This window comes from Gymnoscopelus braueri, assembly GCF_963280865.1.
Source record: "Gymnoscopelus braueri genome assembly, chromosome: 1".
Lineage (NCBI taxonomy): Eukaryota > Metazoa > Chordata > Actinopteri > Myctophiformes > Myctophidae > Gymnoscopelus > Gymnoscopelus braueri.
In genome coordinates, this window is record NC_137603.1 from 36109753 (window position 1) to 36136694 (window position 26942).

Here is a 26942-nt window from a genome sequence, read left to right on the forward strand (position 1 = left end):
GCTGTACCTGCGTGCTGGCTATAAGGTCCATACAGTCCAGTGAGTATATGATGAGAGCCTGGACCAGTAGGATGAACTGGTTGAACTGCCACGTCAGGCAGAAACAGAAGGTCGTCACAAACATCAGCCACACCATCACCTTCTGAGGAGGGAATAACACACAAGCACGCACACACAAACATCAAAACAGAAAACCAAAGAAACAAAGTCAATCCTGCATGAAGTCCGAGACCACGCGCGCACACACATACGCACGCACACACACGCACACACACACACACACACACATGCACACACACGCACGCACACACACACACACACACACTGTTTACATGAATAAACACTGAATAAATCCATTCCTATGCAGTCTCTGAAGACCTAAATCTTAAGGCTAAGCGATGTGCTGAGGTGCAGTAAAGAGTTGAGCTGCACTCTTTATGCAGGTCAGGGACAATCAATTGGGTCAGACTGGTCAATAAGTTCGATTTAGCGCTTATTTGTCTATGTGTGCCATGTGCAAGTGTATTCAAATTTGTGTGTAAGTAAGAAAGTACAGTAAGTACTGCTTTACTGATACAGCACCTTTTTAAACCAATGTATATATATATATATATATATATATATATATATATATATATATATATATATATATATATATATATATATATATAAAGAAAGAATCATTTTAAAAGATACATTACCTACACCTCTATTTTAAACTACTGGTGGCCTATATATGCACACTTGACCAGCCCAGGCACAAAGGGCCTGGTTGGATGTTAACTTAAGTCATCCTTATAATGTCTTTCATATTATATTGTTGTCCTATTTGTATTAGTGTTACTACTTACTCTGTACTTGTTCTCTACTCTTACCGGTATCTTTGTTTCATCCTTACTGTGGTGTGACAACTGAATTTCTCACTGGATAAATAAAGGTCTATCAATCTAAAACAATGGAAGAAACTAAAATCCAGAATAGAGCATAATTTGTATTGAAATGATAACATGAGTCCAACATACAGCAAACAATCACCATTTAGACACATGGAATGACTAAAAGCTCAATTTCAAAACCTAAGGAGTCTTTCTAATTGACAGGGTTTTAGGGTCATTCTAGACCAGTGAAGTGGTGCCAAAAAGCAGTAGGGGTGCAACTGTTAATCGAACTAATCAATTTAATTCATTATTAACACATTGCATGCCAGTCGCGTAGATCTACGCGAACCTATTTAAAGCCGCAGCGTGCCAGTCGCGTAGATCTACGCGAACCGCCGATTCCCATTGAAAGTGCCCCAGGTGCACTTTCCGAATTTTTTTGATCCATTTCCGTTTCCGGTTTCCGGTCGGAAACGGAATTATTCGGGTTCCGGTTTTTTCGATCGTATCCGCTTCCTGTCTGGGATCCTGTTTAAAACTCGATTTTCTCGGTGGTTGTTTTTCTCCTCGCTGATCACTGTTTACCGTTGATCGGCTGTAGCTTCAAGATGGCGGCACGGATTTGGAAACTGTTTTCGCTGGCCGTTTCTCACGGATCCGCTGTGTGTTTAGAACCAAATGAACGCGCACTTTTAACTTATTTAGCGAGGTCTGTGGCGACATGAAAAAAACTAAAAAACAACAATAAAACGCTGGCACTGGTGAGTACATTATGAGATTAAACTCTGGCATGGAATGTGTTAAAAGAATATATTGATAATCAATCAAATAATAAGTGTGTGTGTGCACACACAGATCTGAAAAGTTACCTAGTTGGCCTTTAAACAAACAAACTAAAAAGCAATCGACAGAATTTAGAAAATATTTGACAGCAGCAGCCCTAAAAAGCAGTGGGTTTTGGTGTATGGTGATGTGTACGTGTTTAGCGTTTTATGTGGTTGTATTTTGTGGTGCATGTTTGCGTATTTGTACCTGCTGTATAGCAGTGAGTTGTGGTCTGAGGAAACTGGTGATTGCAGCCACTTGCAGTGCAAAGAAGGGCAGGGACCAGTTCTCTCTCAGAGAGATGGTGAACTCCACACGAGTGGTGTCTACCCTAGAGATAAAGAAGGGATTATGGAGAAAGAGAGACAACCGAGTGTGGAGGTGAGAGTGTATAGTGGAATATAGTCAGCTAAAACAACTTGTAATTTCAAACTTTTCCTCTCAAAAGATACAATGTTTTTCAATTAAAAAATGACACTTTCAATTCAGAACTCTGCGTATCCATAACCTGTCTTCATGTTCATCAAACATTATTTCAACAACGGGAAGGATGTCTACCAGCAGAAGTATAGCTGCAATGTTGTATTCAGCTGTTGTATTTAAGCTTTGACAATTTTTTTGCATATCAAAGCCTACACAGCAGATGTTGATATGAATAAAAACAAAGCTGAAATGTTTCATTGTTCCTTTACTTTCATCCTGCATCGATTTATAAACACACAAACACATGCTAACACACACGCACGCACGCACACACACACACACACACACACACACACACAGAGAGAGAGAGAGAGAGAGAGAGACAAGCATGTGCTGCCTGACACACACGTGAAGTCATGAACCCTTACCTGTTGAGTATGTACCAAACCGCAGTGAGTGTTCCAGCTAGCCAGGAGCCAGAAAGGAGCCATGCTGTGAGGTACAAAGCAATCACATAGACTGCTTGGAGTGAGAACACTGTGTAGATGTAAAAATACACAGGCTCCAGATAGGCCTGGAACACACACACAAGCATGATTACTCAACTGTATGCGCATGTGCGCGCACACACACACACACACGCACACACACACACACACACACACACACACACACACACACACACACACACACACACACACACACACACACACACACACACACACACACACACACACACACACACACTGACAGGGAACTGGCTAAAAAGACAGTGACTGATACTTATGGACATTGTGACATTTCATGGTTTCCTCTGATATTTTACTGCGTGACCTTCATGTCATGAAGTGGGATCGCTAACAATGCTAACTAGCTGTTACATGGTGTACTGACAGAGAATCCACTCCCCACTGTGTGATAAGTGCAAGTGTGTCATGTGATGTCTAACAAATGATAGAAGAGAGGAAAATGTTAAATGTCACAGTAGCTCTTTAACCGACTGACAGATGGTGCCCTCTAATCCTCCCATTTAGAGCTGAACAATAATGACCAAAAAGTAATCACACAGCTTTTTGTAAACCAGCGTGACATATACATGTTGACCTTGTTGAACACAATTGTTTTTTTTTCTACAAATCTTCCATTTTCGATTTAACACATTGAATGCCAAAAACGGTCCGGACCGTTTTTGAGGGTCCAAACGAGAAGTGCCGAAAACGGTCCGGACCGTTTTTGACCCAATTCTATTTTTATACGAGTGGGCCACGTGGGGCGCTAAAACGAAACTTTGACATCACCCAAGGAGTTTCTGAGAAGAAGAGGCTGGATGTGGCTCCATGTCAAAAATCCTTCCGGTCGGCGTTTTCAATGTTATCTCCTTGACTAAAAGCTTAATATCTCCATTTCTTTTTAATCTGGTGGAAACGAGCCGTTTTCGATCGGCGATCACGCTGCAATGGAGGGTCGCGTTGGAAATATTATTGTTCCAGGCGTTAGTCGGGACCCTCCGCCGTCTCGCACGCACGCTTTGTTTACATGCACTTCCGCGTCTGGGCTTCTCACAGCACGAAACGTATAACGCAAGTGGATGGAAGAAATGCAGGCACTCAACGTATAATATTTTAATAAACCTCTGGCACCCAATGTGTTAAAAGACCAAATACCAATGTTCGTACATACTTTTGAGGGAGTGAACTCACTTCCATCATGCAATCCAACAAGATAAATCAAATAAAATCATTTAGAAATTGTAGCAATAATTATGATGTTAATCATTTCGCAACCCCTCATTTTCTTCTACACAGAGTTAAATTAACACTCAGGATTTTACTGTGTTACATCCAATTATCTACACGTAGTTGCTGTTCATCCAGAACAGATGATTATGAATACCTTCAGGTCTGGTGCTAGTCTATTCTTAGCTGAATGAGTGCAGGGTGCAGTATGTCGTCACCGTCAGATAGAAACCTTGTATGTCCAAAACTGTTACTTTTCAGGAAATGTTAAAAAGAACGTTTGTTTCAGTTGATCCAATATAGTTATTATTTAGTCACAAGCTCTTGCTAATACTGTTCAAACCTTGAACAAAAAAATCTTTTTGATTATGTTTCTGCTGTAACAACGCTTCTTGGCAATAACTTTTATACAGTTGCAAAGCCTGTTTATTTCCCTTTTAATTGGTGCCCCATTTGTAAAGGAACATGACATTTGTGGTATGAGCAGCGCAGCTGAGTATGTTGGTTGTGCCAATGAAAAATGTGACAAATCTTCTCTGCCAATGCCAAACAGCTTATTCTGCTGCTGCTATTGACTCTTGTTTGATGTTGTTTGGTGGATTGGATGATTGAAGTCTATCAGTAACAAGGAAGGATAAGGACAAGATATATTGGCGAGTTTACAATCTGCATAATCTACCAAAAACAAATTAGTTTGATGTTTATTTATAAACACATTACATTTCGACACATTGTGAGCTTGTAGATCGGCAATTTCTGCTACAGTACGTTTGCGCGACAAAGTATAAATTAGGGTATTCATTTATGAAAAAACATTAAAAGATTTCTGCCTGACTGCGACGATGTGTGTGTCACCTGTATGAACTTTGTTTGATGTTTATTTATAAAGCCCACACACTTAACCACGTTCAACCTGGCATCCCTAGTTTGGGCACGTGATTGTAGGTCCCAAATGTTATCACATTTTCCACAATGTGTCAAAGATTGTGAAAATGGCAGCTCTACAAGCTCACAACACATTGCATTTTCGATACATTGTGAGCTTGTGGATCGGCACATTTTTGCTACAGTACTTTTGCGCGACAAAGTATAAATAAGGGTATTCATTTATGAAAAAAACATTTAAAAGATATAAGCTTTCTGCCCGACTGTGACGATGTGTGTGTGTACCTGTACAGGTAGGAGTCTGTAGATAATGCTGAGGAAGACCTCCTGGTAGATGTTCATTCGCTGTAACAGGTTGACGGTCCGTTTGGACTCTGTCAAGTTGTCATGGATCAGCTCCGATAGACCTGGAAACGCACAAATGCAATGTTCACGTCCGCACATTAAGTATCGCAATCACAAAGAAGCAGTGCTTTGGATACTTGATTAACCCTTTAAGACCGTGAACACATCTGTGACACTTTAGATTTCTTTGGCTATTCAAAAATAGCAGATCTACAAGCTCATAGCGCGGCACCGAGTGCCACGCTATGAGCTTGTAGATCTGCTATTTTTGAAAAATCTTGAAAATTTGTGCAACTCTTTGAATATATATTCTACAAATGTCTTCTAAATCCTAACTCCTATGTTGCTATGTCAGTGGTGCTCCAACTCTTCCATGTCAAGGCCTCCCAAAATGTTATGTATTTGGCCGTGGACCCCCATCTCCAAATATTTCACTTTTTTCTCTTTATCTACACCGCATCTCCCAAAAATATGATAATAATCTACAAGCTCACAAAAGCATCAAGTTGTGACGTGTTGTGAGTTTGTAGATCTGCCATTTTTGGCCAATGTTCCCCCCAGGAATATGGATGCTGGGATTCAGGTGGTTAATACTATCGTAATGTTATATAATAAATCACAATCGCAGGCAGTGGATGCACGTACGGGCAAGTACTACTATGTCATCATCACAATCCACTTGGTTTGATGCTAAAATAAACTGTGGCTCCAAAAGAGCAACAAAGAGCTGGTTCCCAGCTTTAGGCCAGGTTACGTCATACTAATCACCACAGTGTGCTTCATCTGAGGCCAAGACATCCTCAAGTACTTTCCATGAGTAAGCCCAAATAGCCAACCATTTAGTTAGATGACATAATGTGTGTGTGTGTGTGTGTGTGTGTGTGTGTGTGTGTGTGCGTGCGTGCGTGCCTTCGTGCGTGCCTTCGTGCGTGCGTGCCTTCGTGCGTGCGTGCGTACGTGTTTGTGTGTTTGTGTGAGTGAGTGAGTGAGTGAGTGAGTGAGTGAGTGAGTGAGTGAGCGAGCAAGTGTATGAGAGAGAGAGAGTACATACATTTGTGTATGTACACATATGTTTACACTTGCTTTGGCAAAGCAAACTTATGTTTTCTCATGCCAATAAAGCTCTTTTTAATTTAATTTAAGTGAGAGAGAGAGAATGAGAGAGAGAGAGAGAGAGAGAAAGAGAGAGAGAGGAGACATAAAACAGAGATGGAAGAAATAAATGGTTCTTTTCTTCCTTCTCAGACTTTTAACCACCCCACCTATTCTCTCTGTCTCTCGCTCTATCGCTCTCACGCTTACTCTCTTGTGCGTGGGTGCGCTCTCATGTAATTTCACATTGGGAGAGACAGATACAGGAATAAACTCTGTGGTGGATGCTTATATTCAACCTCAGACTTTGTGAAGGGAACAAAGTAATTACATTAATGTCTCACAAAGCACACTGCGTCAACAAGCAGGGTTGGCACTACAAGTGTTGGATCTCTTTAGTTTTCCAGGAAAGGGATGTAATAGTCATTATCATATACATAATATATAGCATAATATCAGATTGTACTATACTAGGCCATTAGGTCTCTAGGTCCAAATCGTGCCTGTGCCTCTTCTGAATGGTGCACATTTATCCATGCTTCTGCTCCTATAAGACATTCAGTTGCATGCACACCTTGTTGTATGGACGGAGCCTGCAACATCTGTTTGTAGTAGGAATAATACAGGCCGCATTCTGTCCGAAAGGAAATCTCACGCTCTACTTCCTGAACAGGGAACAGGGGAGGAATACCAAAACAAATATAGCAAATGAAAGTCAGGCATGTCATTACTCACAATATGGAAAACAGATACCTTGTCAAGACATGAAGAATGAAGGATTCACACTGATAATCGTAAACAGACTGCTATACAGAGTATGTTAGTGTGTTTGCATGTGTGCGCACACACACACACACATGCTGTTTAGATAGCTTCCCAAGAGATTTCCATTTGGTTATGCATCATTACAGTTCTGCTGAGGGGGTAAAACAGAGAAAGAACCAACAGTAAGTGAGCAGCAGGAAAGCATAACACAAATAGTTGATCTTTAGCCCGAATCCCATTAATACCCCAAAATGAATACAAAAGCATCTGCTGCACGTATTTTCATTCAACTTGCGTAGACATACACGTGTGTGTGCATAATGCACACATCCTTTGTCCGCTCCTTACCATGAGCTGAGAAAACCACAGCAGGTTCTCGTGGATGGCGTTGACACGCCAGGCCTGAGCCAGCGCCAGCAACACAGCCAATACCAATCCTGCTGCCATGGAAACACACCGTCGCCAAGGCCACAGGGGCAGAATGTTGGAGCTTGTGCCGTTCCGGGATCCTCCCGGCGTGGTAGCTGGTTCCCCTGCATCCTCCCTCCATGTGACAGTGGACCGAAATGCGTCCTGTGTTGTGTCGCCGCAGTGCCAGTGACGCTCTAGCTTGCTGAGCTTGACTCTCTTACGAAGCTCCATTGTTTAGAATGGAGGTTGATTTTTTTGTTTTACTAACTTCCTTTATCACCGCAGAGCCAGAGCCAGAGCCAGGTAAATGAAAAACATTTTCCACTTGCATGCTGTGTTGGTGTTGATTCAAATGCATTAACAGCAGTGGATTTGCGTTTTACTTCCTTGAAGTCAATCCAAGTGAGCTAACGAGCATTTTCATCACTCCTTGTTGTCTGTCCAAGGAAATATCCAATAGTGCTCTCCCGGGGAATGAAGCTTCTAGTTTCCCCTATATTCCTCGGTTAGAATTTGCCTGAGGCAAAGCAAGCTTTGGCATTTATGCGGGGTTTCAGATGATTGGGTTAACCTGCACTTTTAAATCAAAAGAGAGAGAGGATGAGCCCAATTAACAGGGTGACACATTGTCGAATGCCATGAAGTGGAGTTCAGCTCTGAGGAGAAACCATGCCTTTTTGAAGAAACTCGCTCCAGTTTCTCTCTAATTAAAACTTCTCATCTCTCTCTGATTCAGAACTCCAAGAATCCCAGTTAGAACACACTCAGTCAGGGCTGCCCCCTGCATTGCCTGGTTCTTTCCACTTCTGTCCTCCAGAGTAAAAATAAAAAAGACCAATGATTGCACCCTTCAACTACTAGCAGCGATGTCAAATACTCAAAAACACAAACAAAAAAGCCATTTGTGGTTTCTTTTAAAGGTCTCACGAAACGGCTGCTGACTGAGAGAGGGAAGCAGACATTACATTCTGAGGACTGTGGACGACAGGATGGGAGTGTAGACAGAATGGGAGTGGAGAGAGAGAGAGAGAGAGAGAGAGAGAGGGAGAGAGAGAGAGAGAGAGAAGACTAACCGGTGACCTCTTTGCATGTCTATAAAAACACACGCACGCACACACAGACAGACGGAAATGTGTGTAGGTGGGAGTGCTTGGAACATCATTTGGAAAATGTCAGAAGCATTTGTCAGAGGCTTTTATGGATCTAAAAGCCATAGCTGATCTGAAGGACGTACGTCTAAAATAAACTCTAACATGACTTCACACCTATTAAGGCTCAAACGCTGTCTCAGCTGTCTCACCGCATGAAACATACTGTAGCATGTGTGAAAGAAAGAATGAGAGCGCAATTGGTGAGTGAGTGTGCGTGTGCGTGTGCGAGAGAGAGAGAGAGAGAGAGAGAGAGAGAGAGAGAGAGAGAGAGAGAGAGAGAGAGAGAGAGTCCCACACCAGATGACCTGGGAGGTATGCCTCCATTACATGCCTTCCAGATGTTCAAACATCGTGCCAATGTTCCCATGAAGTTCCCCTGACATCATTCCGACACGGATGAGGGATCTGTGTGCAAACCATGTGGGATTATTAAAGCCAGTTCCTTTGTCTTCAAAGACACCAATACATATATTGGCATACAGTACCAGACACCTACTGTAAAGCCTGATGTATGCTTTAGCGACAAAACTTTGTGTTACGTGTCGCTCGACAAAAATCACTTATTTTCAACTAAATCAGGCTTTAGGAAGCTAACCTTCAGCTATTTCAGTCACATCAAGTCGCGCACAACAACCGCTCTGCACCAACTTGAAGCTTGCCGCTATCCCCGAGTCCCAGCACCACAGCCCTTAAATGACTTTCCAACATGTTTCACAGCACTTGGTCTCTCCCACTGACCTGGAGTCGGGTGCGTGTGTGTGTGTGTGTGTGTGTGTGTGTGTGTGTGTGTGTGTGTGTGTGTGTGTGTGTGTGTGTGTGTGTGTGTGTGTGCGCGCGCACACCAGAATGATGGATCATCGCAGCTTTCCAGAAGAACAAAACAAATGTTTATTTCACTCAACGGTCATTTCTTTGGCCAAGCCAGAGCATCAAACGGCTCAGAGGGACATCCCAGAATAGTGTGTGCATTGTACTCTATGTGTGTGTGCATGCATATGTGTGTAATTTACTGGGCACAATTCCGCGCGCCGAATATGACTACAAAGACAGAAGCAGACAGTGATAACATTAACAGACGCTTGACGTGCGCTTGCTCGCTCACACACACACACACGCACGCACGCACGCACGCACGCACGCACGCACGCACGCACGCACGCACGCACGCACGCACGCACGCACGCACGCACGCACGCACGCACGCACGCACGCACGCACGCACGCGCACACACACGCACACACGCACACACGCGCACACACGCACACACGCACACACGCACACACACACACGCACACACGCACACACGCACACACACACACACTGGCAAAATAATATTAAATTACATCAGCCACCACACAGAATGTTCAGGAGGAGCTCACTCTCATTTGGGAATCCAAGGACTGTAACGTGATCTGTTCAAGTATCCTTTGGGGCCTTTAGTGACTCATGAAAACGTATCATCTAAAGACTAAAGAAATTGAAAATAAATATTCGAGACGATATAAATGAAGCAGCAGATTGGGAAATGACATGCTTAAAGGCACAACAAAATAAAATCTATAAAAGAATTAATGATAGGTATCCACGTTGGAAATCACATATAGGGAAAAAGAAAATCCATCTATTAAGGACCCTACTCTTAATAGCTAAAAAAGTGATTACAACTTTATGGTTGCAGCCACAACCCCCAAACATAAAACAATGGCAACAAAAGGTGAATGAGGCTTGGCTATGGAAAATATTACAGCCAAAATATAGTTGAAAATGGATATGTTTATGGACATAATATCATGGTCACCATGGATACTAGCTAAGCCCAAAACGAATAACTAAAATTTATATTAACGATAATGTTATATTTGTGTTTTGTTTCAGTTTTTGTTTGTTTATTTCCTTCTTTTTACTTAGGTTAGTTATTTTGAATGGTATTGTCATGTATTTTTTTGTTTTCTTTTATAATAACAGATAGGGTTGTCAAGATATTTTTATATAAAGTGAGATAAGAGAGTGTGGACAGGCCTATCAACTGAGCCAAAATATGAATTACTAATGTTTATGATATATTGTTTCATTTCATTTTGTTTCATCTGTTTTTGTTTTGGTGGTGTTGGTGTATATTAACAATGAAATTGAGGACTGCTTTTGTTAATCATCAATTATGGACATGTAAGATGAATTTCATGGAATAAAAAAAAAGTTTACAAAAAATGTATCAATGATTGCAAAACAAATTGTTATATCACTATCACTTTACCAAACTTTAAATTGTCTTGACATTCCAGATATTAGGTGTAAATGTTTAGAGGAAAAAGGAACAATTGTTCCATTGTATTTGGGAGTGCTCAAGGATTTATTATTTAGGGTAAGAATTATAAAGAACATATTCCGTTTGGTGGGTCACAATGTTCCCCTCGAACTGAAGCTATGCATTTTAGACATCCAGAGAACTTGGTTGTTAATTCTAAGCAGTCAATGCTTATAGATTTCAGATTTCTTCAGGCCAGGAGAATGATTGCCCTCTTTTAGAGCTCTGTGAGCTTATGGTCGAGGGAGATTGCAACCTGCCGAGCTTTGGAGAGACTTGCATACAGTATATACAGTAGTTAAAGGAAAAATAATAGAAAAAAAAAAAAAAAAAGAGGAAATATTCCACTATCATGAAAGTCATCACTACTGCTGCTTTTAATTTTCGTATACCTTTGTTTCATACCTATTTAATATTTTACTTAAATACCCATTTGTATGTCAAACTTCAGCACTTTTGCATTTCACGTGTGAAGAATGAGAAAAGCTGTCTGCCTACGCTCTCTCTCTCTTTCTCCTCCACCCTCACACACATGCAAACACACACAGGCAGAGACAAGACAGAAAAAACAGCATGAGATTTGAAGCTGTGTGTGTCCACGTATATTCTACTTGCTTAGGTGTGCTTCTTTTATAGTCTATCGCTGTGACACGCAGACTCGCAAATTACCCTGCAGAGATTGTCTCCGTGTGGGTTGAGACGTGTTGTGCATTCACGTGGGTGGAAGATGACACACCTGGTTCTACAAATTGCCAGAAATAAGAGAAATACTTGGTCTTAGATTTCAAGGGCGTACCTGCTGATGCATCTTGATCTCGGCTGTTTTGTCCTGTGTTTCTCTTCTTTTCTGATCTCTACAGTTTTGTTCTTATGCCTCTTATTGTAGAATCACAACCGCTATACCAGCCTATTAGACAACACTAATACAGCATCCCTCACCTCGGCATGCCACATTGTACATCTAAAACAAACCGGCTCACATTACTACACCAACAAATAAAGTTTGTTGATACCCTGGTAAGAACATTCATGTGCACTTCTAAGTGATGAAGGGGAAAGCCATGACCGATGCCATGACCGATGACCCTGATTGAGCGGTTCGTTCTGTCATGTTCAGCTGCTATAAATCTGTTGTTTAATAAGCCAGCCTTAACTAGAGCACTGGTGAAGCCCTGCAAGAGAGATTAAACATGACATCACACCTCTGGCAGGGCATAATGTTCTGTTGCAGAGTGCAGACAGTACAAGAATAGAAGGGAAACCCAAGTCAATTTGGGAACAAGTTCCTGCTGCTTAAAGACGTAACTGGGCTTATTTAACAATCCCGAAAGGCAATCTCCTGTGGCGTACGGAAAAACAATTTGCCTGTTTCAGCACAAGGTGTTTATGATGTGTTTTTGCAGACTCAGCCGGAAAGAAAGCTGTGGAGAAAGTTATAGTGGCTTGCATTGTTGTAAGAATTTCACGGTCACTTGAGATGATGAGAAGAAAAGAGCAAAAATGCACGTCATTGCATGATGGACAAATTGGAAAGGATTTTTCAGTATAACCATCTGCCACCTAAATTCGTTTTAAAGCCTAGTTCAGACCAAAGATTTCCGATGAGACTAAACCATTTAAGAAAAACATTTCAGCCTGATATATATTAACTACATCTGCAGTAACCAGAATCTTAAGCCGTGTTGCAGTGTGACGCGTTGAGAACTTACACTAGATCTGCTATTTTCGATGTGTGACACCATCGTACGACAGAGTATAAATTAAGTAATAGAACGTTGCAGAGAAACATCGCAGGGGCCTGATTTACTCCTCACAAGTTGATGCCAAATACTGATGATAACCACTCCATAAAACTGTCAGACACCTCAATCTCAACGTCTCTGTAACTTCTCAGTAGAGGTCTCATAAACGACTTTTGAGTTCACGTGTTTTAAGCATCTTCCCAGATGCCTAAATGCTCTTGGCACAAATTGAGTGGCTGGTCCTTTGCATGAATGCATCACATGTCTATCACATTACATTGTTAATATTTTATTACATTGTTAATATTTTACAAGCATTTTAAACATTTACATTTGTACACTCACAGTAAAATCCGGATTTTTCTTCTTTTTTTTTTTTGCTAAAATTTTTATCCCACGATTTTGTAACCCTATTTTTTACACCCAGTGCCAATTGTCTATGTAATCCTGGGCACTACCTTCCCTCTGCCAACCTAGGGAGGCCAGGGCCGAGCTCATGCCTCCTTCAATGCATGAGAGCCAACTGACCTTCTTGTCACCTGACAGGGGAGAGTTTCCCTGGTTGGACGTAGCGCGTGGAAGGAACACGTTATTCCAACCAGTTCCCTTCCCCTCCATCAGGCGCCCCGGCTGTCCAGGGGGAGGCAGTATAGTGACCAGGATTGCTGCATGTTTTTGTGAGGGTACCTACCCTAGGAGACACGGGGAGAACATGCAAACTCCACACAGAAAGGCCCTTTCACCAACCCCACCTAGGGTATGGGCACTGATGACGCGGAGGAGAGAACACGCCCACAGCATCCCCTGCGGGAATCGAACCCAGGACCTTCTAGCTGTGAGGCGACAGCGCTACCGACTGCGCCACCGTGCCCCCAAAAAAATCCGGAGAGTTAACTTGGGTCCAGTAAGTGATATTTTTTGGTTAAAATAAGTGTAGCTCTACATTCTGATCGCAATCATTGCTATAGAGTGTTTGTTCAGTCTCTCCAGCTGTTTAGTAAACATTAAATGCATGTTCAGGTCAGGATACCAATTTCATCCAATCAGGAGAGAGAACTCATACAGGACACAGGATAAACAAGGGAAATTGAAGTGATAGATGTGAGCAAACAAAATTGGAACAGGAATCCTTATTTAAATTGGCTACTGGGGGGCGACTGGCCCGACCGCATAACCTTTTAATAATATTTTGTTATTGTTTTAACCAAACACTATCACTTACACAAAATGTAAGACTAAAAACTGTCAATTTGTGTAGCAATATGGTCAAAAATGATATATGTAATTACATGTAATTAACAATGTTTTATTACACTTTCTTGATTCTACATGAGTTCCAAAATAATATTTTCTTAAGGACTTCAGTATGTTTTTTTGCAAGCCTAATTCTTATAAATAAATGTGATGTGCGTATTCAACCCGCCCCATCTCTGAAAGACATGGAAAATGATAAAACTGAGTTTCACTAAAGCATGGCATGCATTCACTCCCCACCTCACCTTAATGTTGGAGAACCATAGGTCATTCTCATGTAGTGTTGCCACATAGATACAGCAGAGCAGGCCCAGACCCACCGATACCGACCAACCAACCGATGTCCAGATTATTGAACCCCACGACCAATCACCTGCAATAATATTAATATCATTCAACAGTTGATTCCAAGAGGAAATTATGTTTTTTTTTTCCCCAACCTTGTAAAGCTTGTTTGGTTCATAGAGTTTCTGACTTTTTTTTCCAAAAGAATCAATCAAATAATTTTATTTCAATAGATACATGTACTGTACATATGTTAACATGTTAACAAGATTCCTGTGCGGAGAATATTGGAATGCCTTAACGTGTAGTGTCTGTCTAATACATACCTTTTGTGATATAACACTATACTGACATTTTCCTTGAGAATTAATTGTCTTACAAATTTCGATTTAACAATTTAATTGTGTTTTTGGCACTGAACATTGGACCAAATAAATAAAAATGTCTGTTTGCTTTTTAGGCTTTGTAAACAAAAACTGCACAGGGCAGATATGACAAATAGCTATGTAAAGAAATGACTGACATATGTAATAATGTTATACTTTGAAAATATTTTTTTAAATAGTGGAAATAGCTGGTCTACAAGCTGCAACGCGTTGATTTTTCAACATGGAAACAATTATGCAAAATAATTGCAATTAGCCGATTATGTAATAATCGTGACAGGCCTAATTTCCGACAGGGTTTGTCGAATTTGTACCTCTTTCAGTACATTATCACACCAAACTAATATGTACTGGAGTATTTGGAGAGCTACATACTAATATGGTTTACTTCCTAATGTTTACCATTTTGTATATAATGTAAAGATATAATAACAATGACTTTTAAAGGGTTTATTTTCTTTTTCTTTTTTCCAGACCACATATCAGAGAATTCCTCTTTCAATGCAGTACTTAATGCTGGAAAAAACTAAAGTAAAACACTGTAGAATTTGAGTCGGTTTGTGAGATTCAGCCATCAGCTATCACGGAAACAGGAAGAGTGGGCACCAAAACAGTGTGGGCATCTCAATGTTAAATTGACTATTTGTCCAAAATGCAAAACAAAAAAAAATTGTGTTAAAGACGGGGTGCCGTGATTTTCAGTGATTCCCCCCCCCCCCTAAAACATAATCATCAGGTATTATGGTTATACTAGGAAGATTTTTTCAAAAAAGTGTACAGAAAGTGTTAATATTATGTTTTTATGTGACCTCCAGTTCATTAAGTATACCTGGTTCTCACCTTAGCACCTCCTCCACCACCTTAGCACCACCCACCTGTCCTAGTCCCTCCTCCTCCTCATGCCCACACCTGTTGTGTTGTGATAATGAGGGGGAGGGTATGTTTTTACTGTGTCACTAAAGCGCTGTTTTTCTATTGGCACGTTTTACCCTCAAGGTTTCAGCCTCCAGGTAGAAACTCAAAATAGTCAGAGAAGACATAAAACACAATAAAAACACCACCAGGGGGCTTCAACCTATAGACACATGAAAAACAGAAAAAGTGCAAAACCATGGCACCACCTCTTTAAGTACACATGATTTGAACATGCTTGAACATTTGACATTTAAGGCCTAATATTTCTACAATTGCTACAAATTGCTACAAAACCTGTGGCTAGCAAGTCATTATAGGCATAAAAAAGTCATTGAAGGGAAAACAAATTAGCCAATTTAACATGCCCCACAATGTTTAGGTGCCCCCTCTTCCTGTATCTGCTATCAGATCCTGTAATACAGATCCAGTGGGCACCAGGTGTATGAAAATGGTAACTTGGATATAATGTAAAGTATATGATTTGAACAGGTGATATCACAGGTTTTGTATTGGGCCTTAGATGTAATTAAAACAATTTATAATATGTATTTGGCCCCTCATTTATAAAATATATGTAGATATAAAGTCAAAAATAAAAAATAAAATACAAAATAAATAAATGTTTTTAAAAAAATGGTGCCCAGAAATACCTGGTCCCCACTGTTCCGGCTACCTGTAATCACACTGGTTAGAAAACAATGTGATGGGTGTATTTGGAGACGGAAATTATATTAATTATTATATTTCATACCCTATACATGTACGTAATACGTATACATGTATAGTCTACGTATCGTATGTATGTATGTATATGTATGTATGTATGTATGTATCTATGTACCTGTATATAGCTTACACAGGACTTGGGTCACTCACCATTCAGGATCCTCTCAGAATGATGATCAGAACAGTTGGGTTTTTTGTTCTGGACCTCAGGGCCAGGAGTCAACTCCTTCCCCTTACTGCCCTTTCTCTGTCGCAGGACTGTCATAATGGAGCCCTGGAAGATGAAGGATAGGATATGATTACTACATGTGCATAGCTGGTCAGTCTGCTCAGCTCAGCTGATTCACACAGATGCACACACCTTCTAACAGAAGACAGCCAGAGAGAGAGAGAGAGAGAGAGAGAGAGAGAGAGAGAGAGAGAGAGAGAGAGAGAGAGAGAGAGAGAGAGAGAGAGAGAGAGAGAGAGAGAGAGAGACAGAGACAGAGACAGAGACAGAGAGACAGAGAGACAGAGAGAGAGAGAGAGAGAGAGACAGAGAGAGAGAGAGGAAGGGGGAGACAGAGAGAGAGAGAGAGAGAGAGAGAGAGAGAGAGAGAGAGAGAGAGAGAGAGAGAGAGAGAGAGAGAGAGGGCGGGGGAGAGAGAGAAAGAAAGAAAGAGAGAGAGTGAGAGAGAGAGAGGAAAGGGAGAGAGAGAGAGAGAGAGAGAAAGAAAGAGAGAGAGAGAGCGAGAGAGAGAGAGAGAGAGAGAGAGAGAGAGAGGGGGGAGGGAGGGTGAGAGAGAGAGAGAGGGGGAGATGGAGAGGGCAAGAGGAAGAAAGAGAGATGGAGAGAGCAAGAGAGAGAGAGAGAGAGAGAGAGAGGGAGAGAGAGAGAGGGCGGGGGAGACAGAGAGGGGCGAGGGAGGGTGGGGGAGAGGGGCAAGGGAGGGTGGGGGAGAGAGAGAGGGAGATGGAGAGGGCAACAGAGAGAGATGGAGAGAGCGAGAGAGAGAGAGAGAGAGAGAGAGACAGACAGAGACAGAGAGAGAGAGAGAGAGAGAGACAGAGAGAGAGAGAGAGAGAGAGAGGTCCCGTGAGAGGTAATGAAAACCAAGATGTTAAATGTCACAGTCTGGCACGTTATCAAGTTCATCTCGTTTATTCTCTTACTAATATAATACTACACTTGTAGAGTCCAATAAACACACAGGCGTAGAGACGAGACGACAAAACGCACGCACACAGACAGTCTAGACACGCAGACAAATTGTTGTGATCTGAGCCTGAGGAGGAAATCAACAATCAGCAGCAGGCTGCGGTGCGGGAGTGTCTGTTTGCATTGTTTTCATTCATTCTGTGAGAGAAAGACGTGACGGGCCTGCTTCGCAGCGGCATTTCCTACTAGTGAGTCCCGTCGCTGCTAGGATGACATGAAACCTCAGATCCCATCAACAGACAGTCCGCTAAGCTGGGCCGCCTCGCAAGGATCGACCACATTGATTTCAGGATCGCTCCCATTCGTAAATGCTAACAAAACCACACACACAGTCACACACACACGGATCTGATTACACTCTATCGTACATTTAAGCCTCACCCTCTCCTACGGCGCGTTGTAGAATGGTCCTCCTCCTCTCTCTCTCTCTCTCTCTCTCTCTCTCTCTCTCTCACTCCCTCTCTCTCTTTCTTTCTCCTCTCTCTTCCCCTCTGGTTGATACTGGATATACATACGACACGCAGCTGAATGGAGGAGAGAGAGGCGGTGGGTAGGATGCGGTCTAGCCGCTATTCGTAGAGGCGCAGCAGATGGGTCTGTCGCATGGGGAAGCTGCACTGAGGCTGAGCTGCACAGACGGGCTGGGTTCAGTCATTGTCTCTCCGCTCCATTTCCAACTCCACCGCACTCCTCCGTTCAAAGCTGGGCGAATGCATGTAATATAGATGTATTAGATGGGTGTACACAGTGGTGTGTAAAGTAACAAAGTCCATGTACTCAAGTACTTAGTACGATTTTGAGGTACTTTTACTTTACTGGAGTATTTCCAATTTGCAATACTTTATAGTATACCTCTACTAGGCCACTACATCTCAGACGCAAATATTGTACTTTTACTCCTCTACAATTATTTGAAAACTTTAGTTTCTCATTACTATTATTACAAAATACAGTTAACACTTCAGCCGTATATATTTCGGCCATTTGAAAATAGCAGATCTACAAGCTCACAATGTGTCACGATGCAATGCATTGTGAGCTTGTAGTTCGTCTATTTTCAAAAGATTTTGTATTCTTTCTGCACATTCTGCACAATGAGTTATTTTACTTTTGGTACTTTAAGTATATTTTGATGCCGATACTTTTTTACTTGTACTCAAGTACATTTTTTATACGGTGACTAATATTACTTGTAACAGAGTGTATATCTACATACATTGCAGGATTGATACTTTTACTTAAGTATAACATTTGAGTACCTTTTCCACCACTGAATGGGTACCACGTCGCCTGTCTACAAAAGCTGTACCTTGACCCGATCTGTCAACAGCAGAGGGACAGTATTTATTCATTATCGTGTCACAGGAGCCTACTACTGCATTACTATAGCCTACACCCTACAGCCTATGATGGGACCTGGCTAAGCTGAATTCAACAGATGAACCTGTGAACCTTTCTGGTGGGGGGGGGCATATGGTCACCATGCTATGGACCCCCTATTATCCCCAGCAGCAGTACTATAGGCCTGTAAGCTATGTTACATGTATTGATTCAACCCATAAGAGCACAGGCAGACATTCAATTTATCAAGGCTATTTTTTTTTAAACTTTCACAAGTATTTTGTGAGATAGGACTACTATCTATCACAGCAAAATACTGTCAACAGCCAGCATACAGATTTTAGACTGACCCAATGGCAAAAAAAATACTGTACACAGTAGCTGTATCATTTAGAATCACTGTAATGTGACTATAACATACATGCTCAGTCACATGACAGGTGCCAGTCAGTCAGAGAGGCATTTTCAGTCTATCACACTCAGCATCCAATCCATCCCTCAAGTGCTACAGTATTAAGCTTGTTCAGTCCACATGAGAATGGAAGGATTGGCTTCCAGGACTAAAGAATTGTAATTTCCCACCAGACTGGAACGGCTGAAGGCCAGAGATGATGTTTTTGCCACTGTCTGTCCATAAGTTTGTTTGTCCATTTGTCCTTCCGGCCGTCTGTGAACAGCTATTGTCAAGGACCGTTGCCGATCAGCGTGAAAGTTTGCACGCACATTCTATAGGCCAAAGGAACCTCTGTCCCAAATTAAATTGGCCTCATGGTAGCATTATCAGGCCAATTCACGCTTTGACGTTTCAGTCAAAAATGTTTTGGATCATGATGCAATTCATTTACAGTATATATACTGTAGGACATTATGCCTGAATAGATTTTCCACCATTTAGCATTTTCTTCAAAACAGACTTTTTGCCACTACTCTTACAGATTTGTGTCCAAATTAAACTCACACAAATCAGTACACATGTGATCAAGTTAGATTTGTTATATTCCATTCCAATTGCCTATATATGATTGACTTGCAAAGTTTGCATGCCCTGGCCCCTGGGTAGCAAACCCAGCCCGGCGGAGATCTGTGCACTTTTCAAGTTTTTCCTGCATCAAAGAAGTGGATTACGAAAGCATTAGAGAATCCATGCTACATAAACTACTAACACATTGTAGCCAACTTGGTCGCAATTAGAAAAGCACGTTCTGCAGCATATCTCCTCCAGGCTGGGTTGCATAGCCAGGCAGGGGCGGTGGGTAATCAAGGCTTTACAAATGTACTGCTGGCTACAGTGCATATTTTAGATTATAGATATAGATATGTCTGGATTATGGCGTGTCATTGTCGCTGCAGCCACCACAATAATATGTGACAATACAACAACAACATGCGCACACGGGGCTCGCGATATCCTCGCGCCTGGTGTAGCTGGTATGATTGATATTGGAGCTTTCCAAACGCATATTCTGCGTGCGGTAAATTACACGTTCTTTCTACCCCGAATCACCTGGCTGCTACCTGCATGCCTGCATGACAGTGATACGATACGATAATACGATAATACTTTATTGTCAGTTCAACAAGAAATTTGTCCTGCAACCCAGCAGCCATGTATGTATGCAACACATAAACAGTACATACATTTGACATGACACAAAAAACAGAAATACATACATAAGGACATATAAAGACAAGAGCAATGTCCACCACTCAGCCTACTCCTGGCCTAAAACTCCTGATTAAGCCTTAATGTCGAGCGATGACCTGGGAGTGGGAGGTAACGCTAGCTGGGAATCCGACGGCACGCTCAATTCCTTTGGGAGAAAAAGAAAGCAGTGTGGTGTTGTGTGTACCAGGTGCGCACGGCCGAAACTGATGGACAGATCGATAGACAGACAGACAGACACAAAGAAGAATGTGGTTGTAAATAGAAATAATACCATCCCCTCAGACCAAAGATAAACGAGGGAAGAATGACAGTCAGACAGATGGGCAGACAGACAGAGCTTATGTGCGCATGCAGCTGATTTGAACAGATAATCATTCATACATTCAAATGGTCTAATAAATAGATGTGTTTAATTTTGAAACGGAAGGGGCATGGTTAAATCAATGCATTTTATTTCATGGTCAGTCACTTTATCCTGGCGCTGTATAATAGTTAGTCAAATATTGGCCTTACCAAAGATCAGGCTCACCGCCTATGTAGCAAGGGCTGTGTGAGTCGTGGGTTTCAGCATCAGGGTGCGAGGGAGCTGCAGGGTAGCATTTCTACAACATTTCTACATTTCTACATTTCTACATTTCTACAACATTTCTACAGGCTCACTACTGGGGTTCCCCAAGGCTCGGTTCTGGGTCCTCTTCTTTTCTCTCTCTACACTACATCTCTTGGTGCTGTCATCCACTCCCATGGCTTTTCCTACCACTGCTATGCCAATGACACCCAGCTGATCCTCTCATTCCCCCCTCTGACACACAAGTGGAGGCACGCATTGCTGCTTGTCTGGCTGACATCTCGGAGTGGATGTCGACGCACCACCTGAAGCTCAACCTGGACAAGACCGAGCTGATGTTCCTCCCGGGGAAGGGCTGTCCACACCGAGACATGGCCATCACCATTGATAATGCTGTGGTGACGTCAACTCGGACTGCGAAGAATCTGGGTGTGACCCTGGACGATCAACTGTCGTTCTCTGCAAACATCGCATCAGTGACACGGTCCTGCAGATTCCATCAGGAGGACATCAGGAGGATTCAGGAGGATTCGCCCCCATCCTCACAGAGAAGGCAGCCCAGGTGCTCATCCAGGCTCTTGTCATCTCCCGCCTGGACTACTGCAACTCCCTCCTTGCTGGTGCTCCGGCATCTGCCATCAGACCTCTGGAGCTTGTTCAGAACTGCCCCAAGTTCTCCCACACAACTATCCTTCTCCGTTCTCTACACTGGCTCCCCGTAGCGGCTCGCATCCAGTTTAAAACCCTGGTGCTAGCCTATAGGGCAATGAAAGGAACAGCTCCTTCTTACCTCCGGGCTATGGTTGACGCCTACACCCCTGCCCGACCACTTCGGTCTGCCACCTCGGGGCGACTGATTGCCTCGTCACTCAAGGGTCCTTCTGGCCGATCCACACGGTCACGACTTTTTTCTGTTCTGGCCCCACAGTGGTGGAATGAACTTCCCACTGATGTCAGGACAGCAGAGTCACTGCCCATCTTTCGCCGCAGGCTGAAAACCCACCTCTTCAGGAAACAGTACCCTTCCTCTTTGCCTGGCCTACTTGTTGTTAACTAGTTGTACGAACGCTTGCTTTTGGAGGTTAGAGCCATGCACAAGCCCAAAACTAGAGCCATAGCCATAGCCCACCCCTGGTCCGTGGTGTTTGAGGCCGGCCCTGGCCCCAACCCGACAAGGGTTTGCAATTCATCACCCTGAGCCCGGTCCCTACCCGAGACCAGAAATAAATATCTGTGCTCCTCGGAAAGCAGATCTCTGCCAGGCAGGGTTTGCCTACCAAGGGCTGTCTCAGTTGTAACATGCAGCCGCCAGGACTCGAGGAATCTGTGGGCAGAAATAGAATTTGAACGACGGCAGAGCTAGTTTTGTTTTTGATGGTTGTTTACATCATTGGAAAGCCTTTTCATGGCCATGTTGAGATCATATTATATTGAGATTGTGTCTCTAGAACTTGAACTGAATTGTCATGTCATCCTGAAACGTTTTTTAAGTGAAAAGATAACAAATTACAAAAAACAAGCTGCCACATTGGCTAAGAATTGTAGTACCATTATAATCATATGATCTTTAAACTTGCCTTCAAGCTGAACAGAGAGCTTCTGATTTAAAAAAAATGTTTTAAAACGAAAGGCCTTCAAATAATACATTAATTGTAATAAACACCACCAGAGCACATCTAAACGGGATTCTAAAGTTGAAAGTCTGCTGACTTGTGGTGCCTGAGGAATGAAGTTATGTCTGCATGTTGCATCGATTTATATTGTTCTATGGGGTGTATGAAGTACCAGTCTGTCTTGCGTGTAACATTACATGACAGGGGATTTGTATTGCCTCCTATGGGTGTAAGTAATTACTTTTGGCTCTGTGTTATTTAGAGGCCCTTCAATGTTTGATTTTTTATTTTTACCAGATCGTACGCTGCATTCAGGATCTTTTCTTTTTTAACAGGCCCCTCCCACAAACTTTGGAAACCAATCGTAGCCAATTGGAATGGAATATGAAGAATCTGAACAATACATCTTGATCACATGACAAAGTCTTTAGGAGAAGTAGTTTTAAAAAAACACAAAATGGCCGAAAATGATTTTAGGCAGAAATGGTGTCCTATATATGTATTGAGCCAAGGGATCATGGGGAAAAGTAAGACATACGGTTCAAGTTGTATAGGCCAAAACATGAAGCTGCCTTTATAGCGCCACCAGGAGATAGATTTAAAGAAAAAAAAGAAATTGAAATAAACATTGTCCCGAGCCGGGCCAAATTAACTCACAGTGTCGAGGCCCAGGCATGCGCGGAAAATAATGACGCTTCACCGGTGCGTTTCACTGTTTTAGCGCTCCTTCGCCGCTGGTTAAAACTTTCGCCGCTTTTTTTCTTTCACTTTCTCCAGGCCGTTTGGTGCCCCCCAAGGTTGGTCAAGCATAAACTGAGGGGGCAGAATTTGCAACTGAGGGTGCCAGGCCCCCTCTGGCACCCCCGTGGCGCCGGGCCCGAGACATAATGTGTACTGATTTGCAGACAAAATGGTGAAGTGACCTTGGTGTACTGGGAGTGCGCTTGCAATGTTTGACGGCAATCTGTGCAGCAGTTAAGCTGTGCACTGTCAAACACAGACACAGACAGCGGTGAATTTGGATTCATATTCATCCTATATCAAGTCATTAACAAATTGTATAATTTAAACCTTGATCCTAATGTTTCTCTTGAAAACAACAACTCCTCCACACAGATCAGACAGCAGCAATCAAAATGCAACATACAACATGAATGGGGACAAGACACCTCAGTGGCTGTGTTCATGTTAACAGGTATTTACACACCTTTGTATGCACACACGCATGTGCACGTGCCCCCACACACCATCAAATCTAATAAGAAAATATTCATCCCGGTATTCATTTAAAATGAATACAATTCAATTAAATAAGCCATTGTTCTCCTTTAACTGGATTGGGTTGATGTGGAGCCGTGAGAGATTGAGAGGACAGGGGAGCTTGCTCTCAGATGGAAAAAGGGAGCGTGTGTTCTGTGGCCAATATGAAAGGCCTGAAGATTAGAAGAAAGTAAATTGGCAGGACGCTTGTTGGAGAGAGGGATTATTGGAGAAGAAAACTGTAAATGTTTAATGGTTCTCTGCCTGCGCAGCTTCCCCCCCCCTGTTACTGTACTTGGAAGGCCCTTGTTTATATTTTGTTTTTGTTTTTACACACACACGCACACGCACACACACACACACACACACACACACACACACACACACACACACACACACACACACACACACACACACACATACATCAAATAGGTCTCTGAGTCTCTCCTCCTCTCTCCATTCCTCTCTAGCCCACAGAGGGATGGAAGGAGTGAGCAACATGAGAGGCCGTGCACCATTAGAGATAAGCCATGTATCTCCCAGTAGACCCAATTGGAATCCCTAAGCCAGTGTGGGATTGAACATTCTTTGTGATTCTCTTCGTTTTTTATCCAATTGAACAAAAACATGGTTTCTGGAGCAAGGAAATTTGGGCATTAGCCATTACACAAGTTGAGAACTGACCTGGTCGTGCAAGTCACTTTAATCATTGCTTTCTTCCTTAGATTCGACAGTGCCCCTCTCTCTTTGGCCTCTTTTCATCCATTGCCATATTAAAATTTCTTTCTTGATCTCCACTTTCATGGTATATAGGCCCTAAAAGGTTTAGGTAGAAACCTCGACTGTGTAAACGAATGGGTAGCCTAAAATGATTTTTTTTACAGCAGCTGACAGAAGGGGTCAGGGATTCATGTAAAGTGAAGGGATTACATTTTTCCTTTCAAAATGAGTGCACGTGCTTGCTATGCACAGCCTGCATGGTGGGTCTTTGTGTGGGTATGAGTGTTGTAAGGGCAACACTCACTTTGCTTATCACCTCACAACCAGCCCTTGAGTTATTGCCCTTCATACTAACTTATTAAAAACCACATGAAAAGACTTTCTTTTTGCTTTGAATACAGTTGGGGATATATGTACACCTGAAATTGATTTATGACTTATTTCCTGGAAGGCCCATGAAAGCCCCATTCTGATGGCATTTGATTTCCTCTCCCTATGAGTCCAATTTATTTAATTAGGTTTAACCTTGCAACAAGAATGCTATGCAATGAAAAGCTGGTTCACCAAGGAATGCATGCAGTAAAGACATGAAACATGTACAAATGGGCAAAACAATGATGATACAGTACTTCCTAAAAGTTTCCATTCCACCTGTGTGAAGGTAAAACGAAAATGCTACTGTGCATGCTCATGTCATGAACTATGGTACTAATGCACCTCTAATACACACAGCACTTACAAGATGATAGGCTATGTGGTGGATATTCTTATAGTGAACTGACTGGAGCAGGTCTAGACCACATCGCTTATTCTGACATATCCCTGGCCTTTTATCTTTTCAATTCTTTCCCTTTCAACGTGAAGAAAGCTTGTTGGAATGGGCTGCTGGATTCAGCCTGAAGATAACCGCAATTATTATTCATCTCAACCCCCAGTTCCTGAGGGTAAATAAAAATACACAATGTGTTTCTGCCTGAGGCAAAGCTGTCTACATGCCCTCACTGTTCCACCATCTCTCTTTCTCTGAGGGTGGGGTTTTGTGCTCAAGGTGCTGTTTCAGGACAAGTCTGCAGGATGCATGAGCTTGGAGGAGCATAATAGGCGCGGCACGTGTACACAGGAGTCAACCATCAGTGCCCGAGCACCTGCCAGAGAAAATGCCCTTTTTCAAACTTCAGTTGCTTTCCACCCCGATACCAAGTCTATAGGCTAGTATTGTTGAGTATGATTGGGTGCCAACCTAAAAGGCACACAAATTTGCAAATTCATTAAGTCATCAGCCACTCACAAATAAATATGTAACACTTTTAATAACACACGGCAGCAGAAGAAAACAGCTCTACGCCTTCCTCGGTGTTTCCGAGACATGAGGTTTTAGGACATGGCTAGCACGTCTATCGCATGCACACATTGCACAGCATACCCAAAAGTCCGAACTACAGCAATAGCTACAGTAGGTTCCATTGACAGGCTTTTAATCAGTGAAAATACTTGAATCTAAATTCAATGAATATGCTAAAACTAGGTGGAAACAATTCAGATATATTTTGATAACACCATCGCAGTGTCAAGGCAAATATTTGAGGGCAGTCCGTCATACTGGGACAGTATAAGGATTGGTTTTAAAAGCAGTTTTGTAGCGGATACATTGAATTTACATTTCACCAGACATACAGTACCAGTACTAGGCGGAGATCTTTGACTGAATTGGGTTTGGTGGTAGTGGTGGTGATGAGGGGTGGGGCTGGTGCAGATGATTGTCAGTGCCATACCTTTATGCACAACACAATACTTTTTTTTCAAAGGGCAGATAAAAAATGTATGTCACACTGCAATGTACCTCCCAAAGTAGTAGATTTGACGTTTCAGTGAACAGGATAATAGTTTTATTGTGAACAAGGCATCTGTACCGTAATGTAACAAAGTCAATTAGTCTGGGAGCTACTTTGCAGTGTAGACTTCCCCTTTACATTATATGCTGTATTTTTCTCTCCTGCACCTGCCATACATACTGTATATACTGCATGAGTTCTAATAGTTGTCAAAATATGTTGTTTGTGTTTTTCTACACAAACAAAAACCTTTAATGTTTGACACATCACATGAACACAAAGTGCAATCACGTCTTTTATTTCTCAGTCTTTATTTACCAAAAATACAACAGCCGAACAGCACAGTCGTGACGTAACACTGTCTATGATGTTCCAAAAATAAATAAAACAGAGCAAGCATCACAACGGCCTGAGACCGTACAAACAGATGCATCAATCAGCACAAAGATCCATTACACCTTCTCCGCCCTCCTTTGGTTTCAATGCACAGCTCAATGTGCTTCGTTTAGCTTAAAATTGTCAGTTCCCTCAAATACACTATTAGTAGTAATAATTACAAAAAAGAGTCCCATCTTTTGATAAAACTCAATTTTTCATCTTAGTGTTTTTGTTTTGTTTT

At 42.2% G+C, this 26942-nt stretch overlaps 1 protein-coding gene across 1 annotated transcript in view; it reads right to left on the bottom strand.

The window, feature by feature from the left end:
• Positions 1 to 17740, bottom strand: part of dpy19l3 (dpy-19 like C-mannosyltransferase 3) — a 50737-nt gene extending 32997 nt beyond the window's left edge. Inside the window, exons 1-8 of the mRNA XM_080429587.1 lie at positions 17705 to 17740; positions 16276 to 16399; positions 14059 to 14186; positions 6759 to 6849; positions 5033 to 5154; positions 2555 to 2700; positions 1911 to 2034; positions 8 to 142 (exon numbers count right to left, since the gene is read on the bottom strand). Coding sequence (XP_080285713.1) covers positions 8 to 142; positions 1911 to 2034; positions 2555 to 2700; positions 5033 to 5154; positions 6759 to 6849; positions 14059 to 14186; positions 16276 to 16390 — 861 coding nt within the window. The 5' untranslated portion in view covers positions 16391 to 16399; positions 17705 to 17740. The remainder of the gene's footprint in view (positions 1 to 7; positions 143 to 1910; positions 2035 to 2554; positions 2701 to 5032; positions 5155 to 6758; positions 6850 to 14058; positions 14187 to 16275; positions 16400 to 17704) is intronic.
• Positions 17741 to 26942: the final 9202 nt, after the last annotated feature.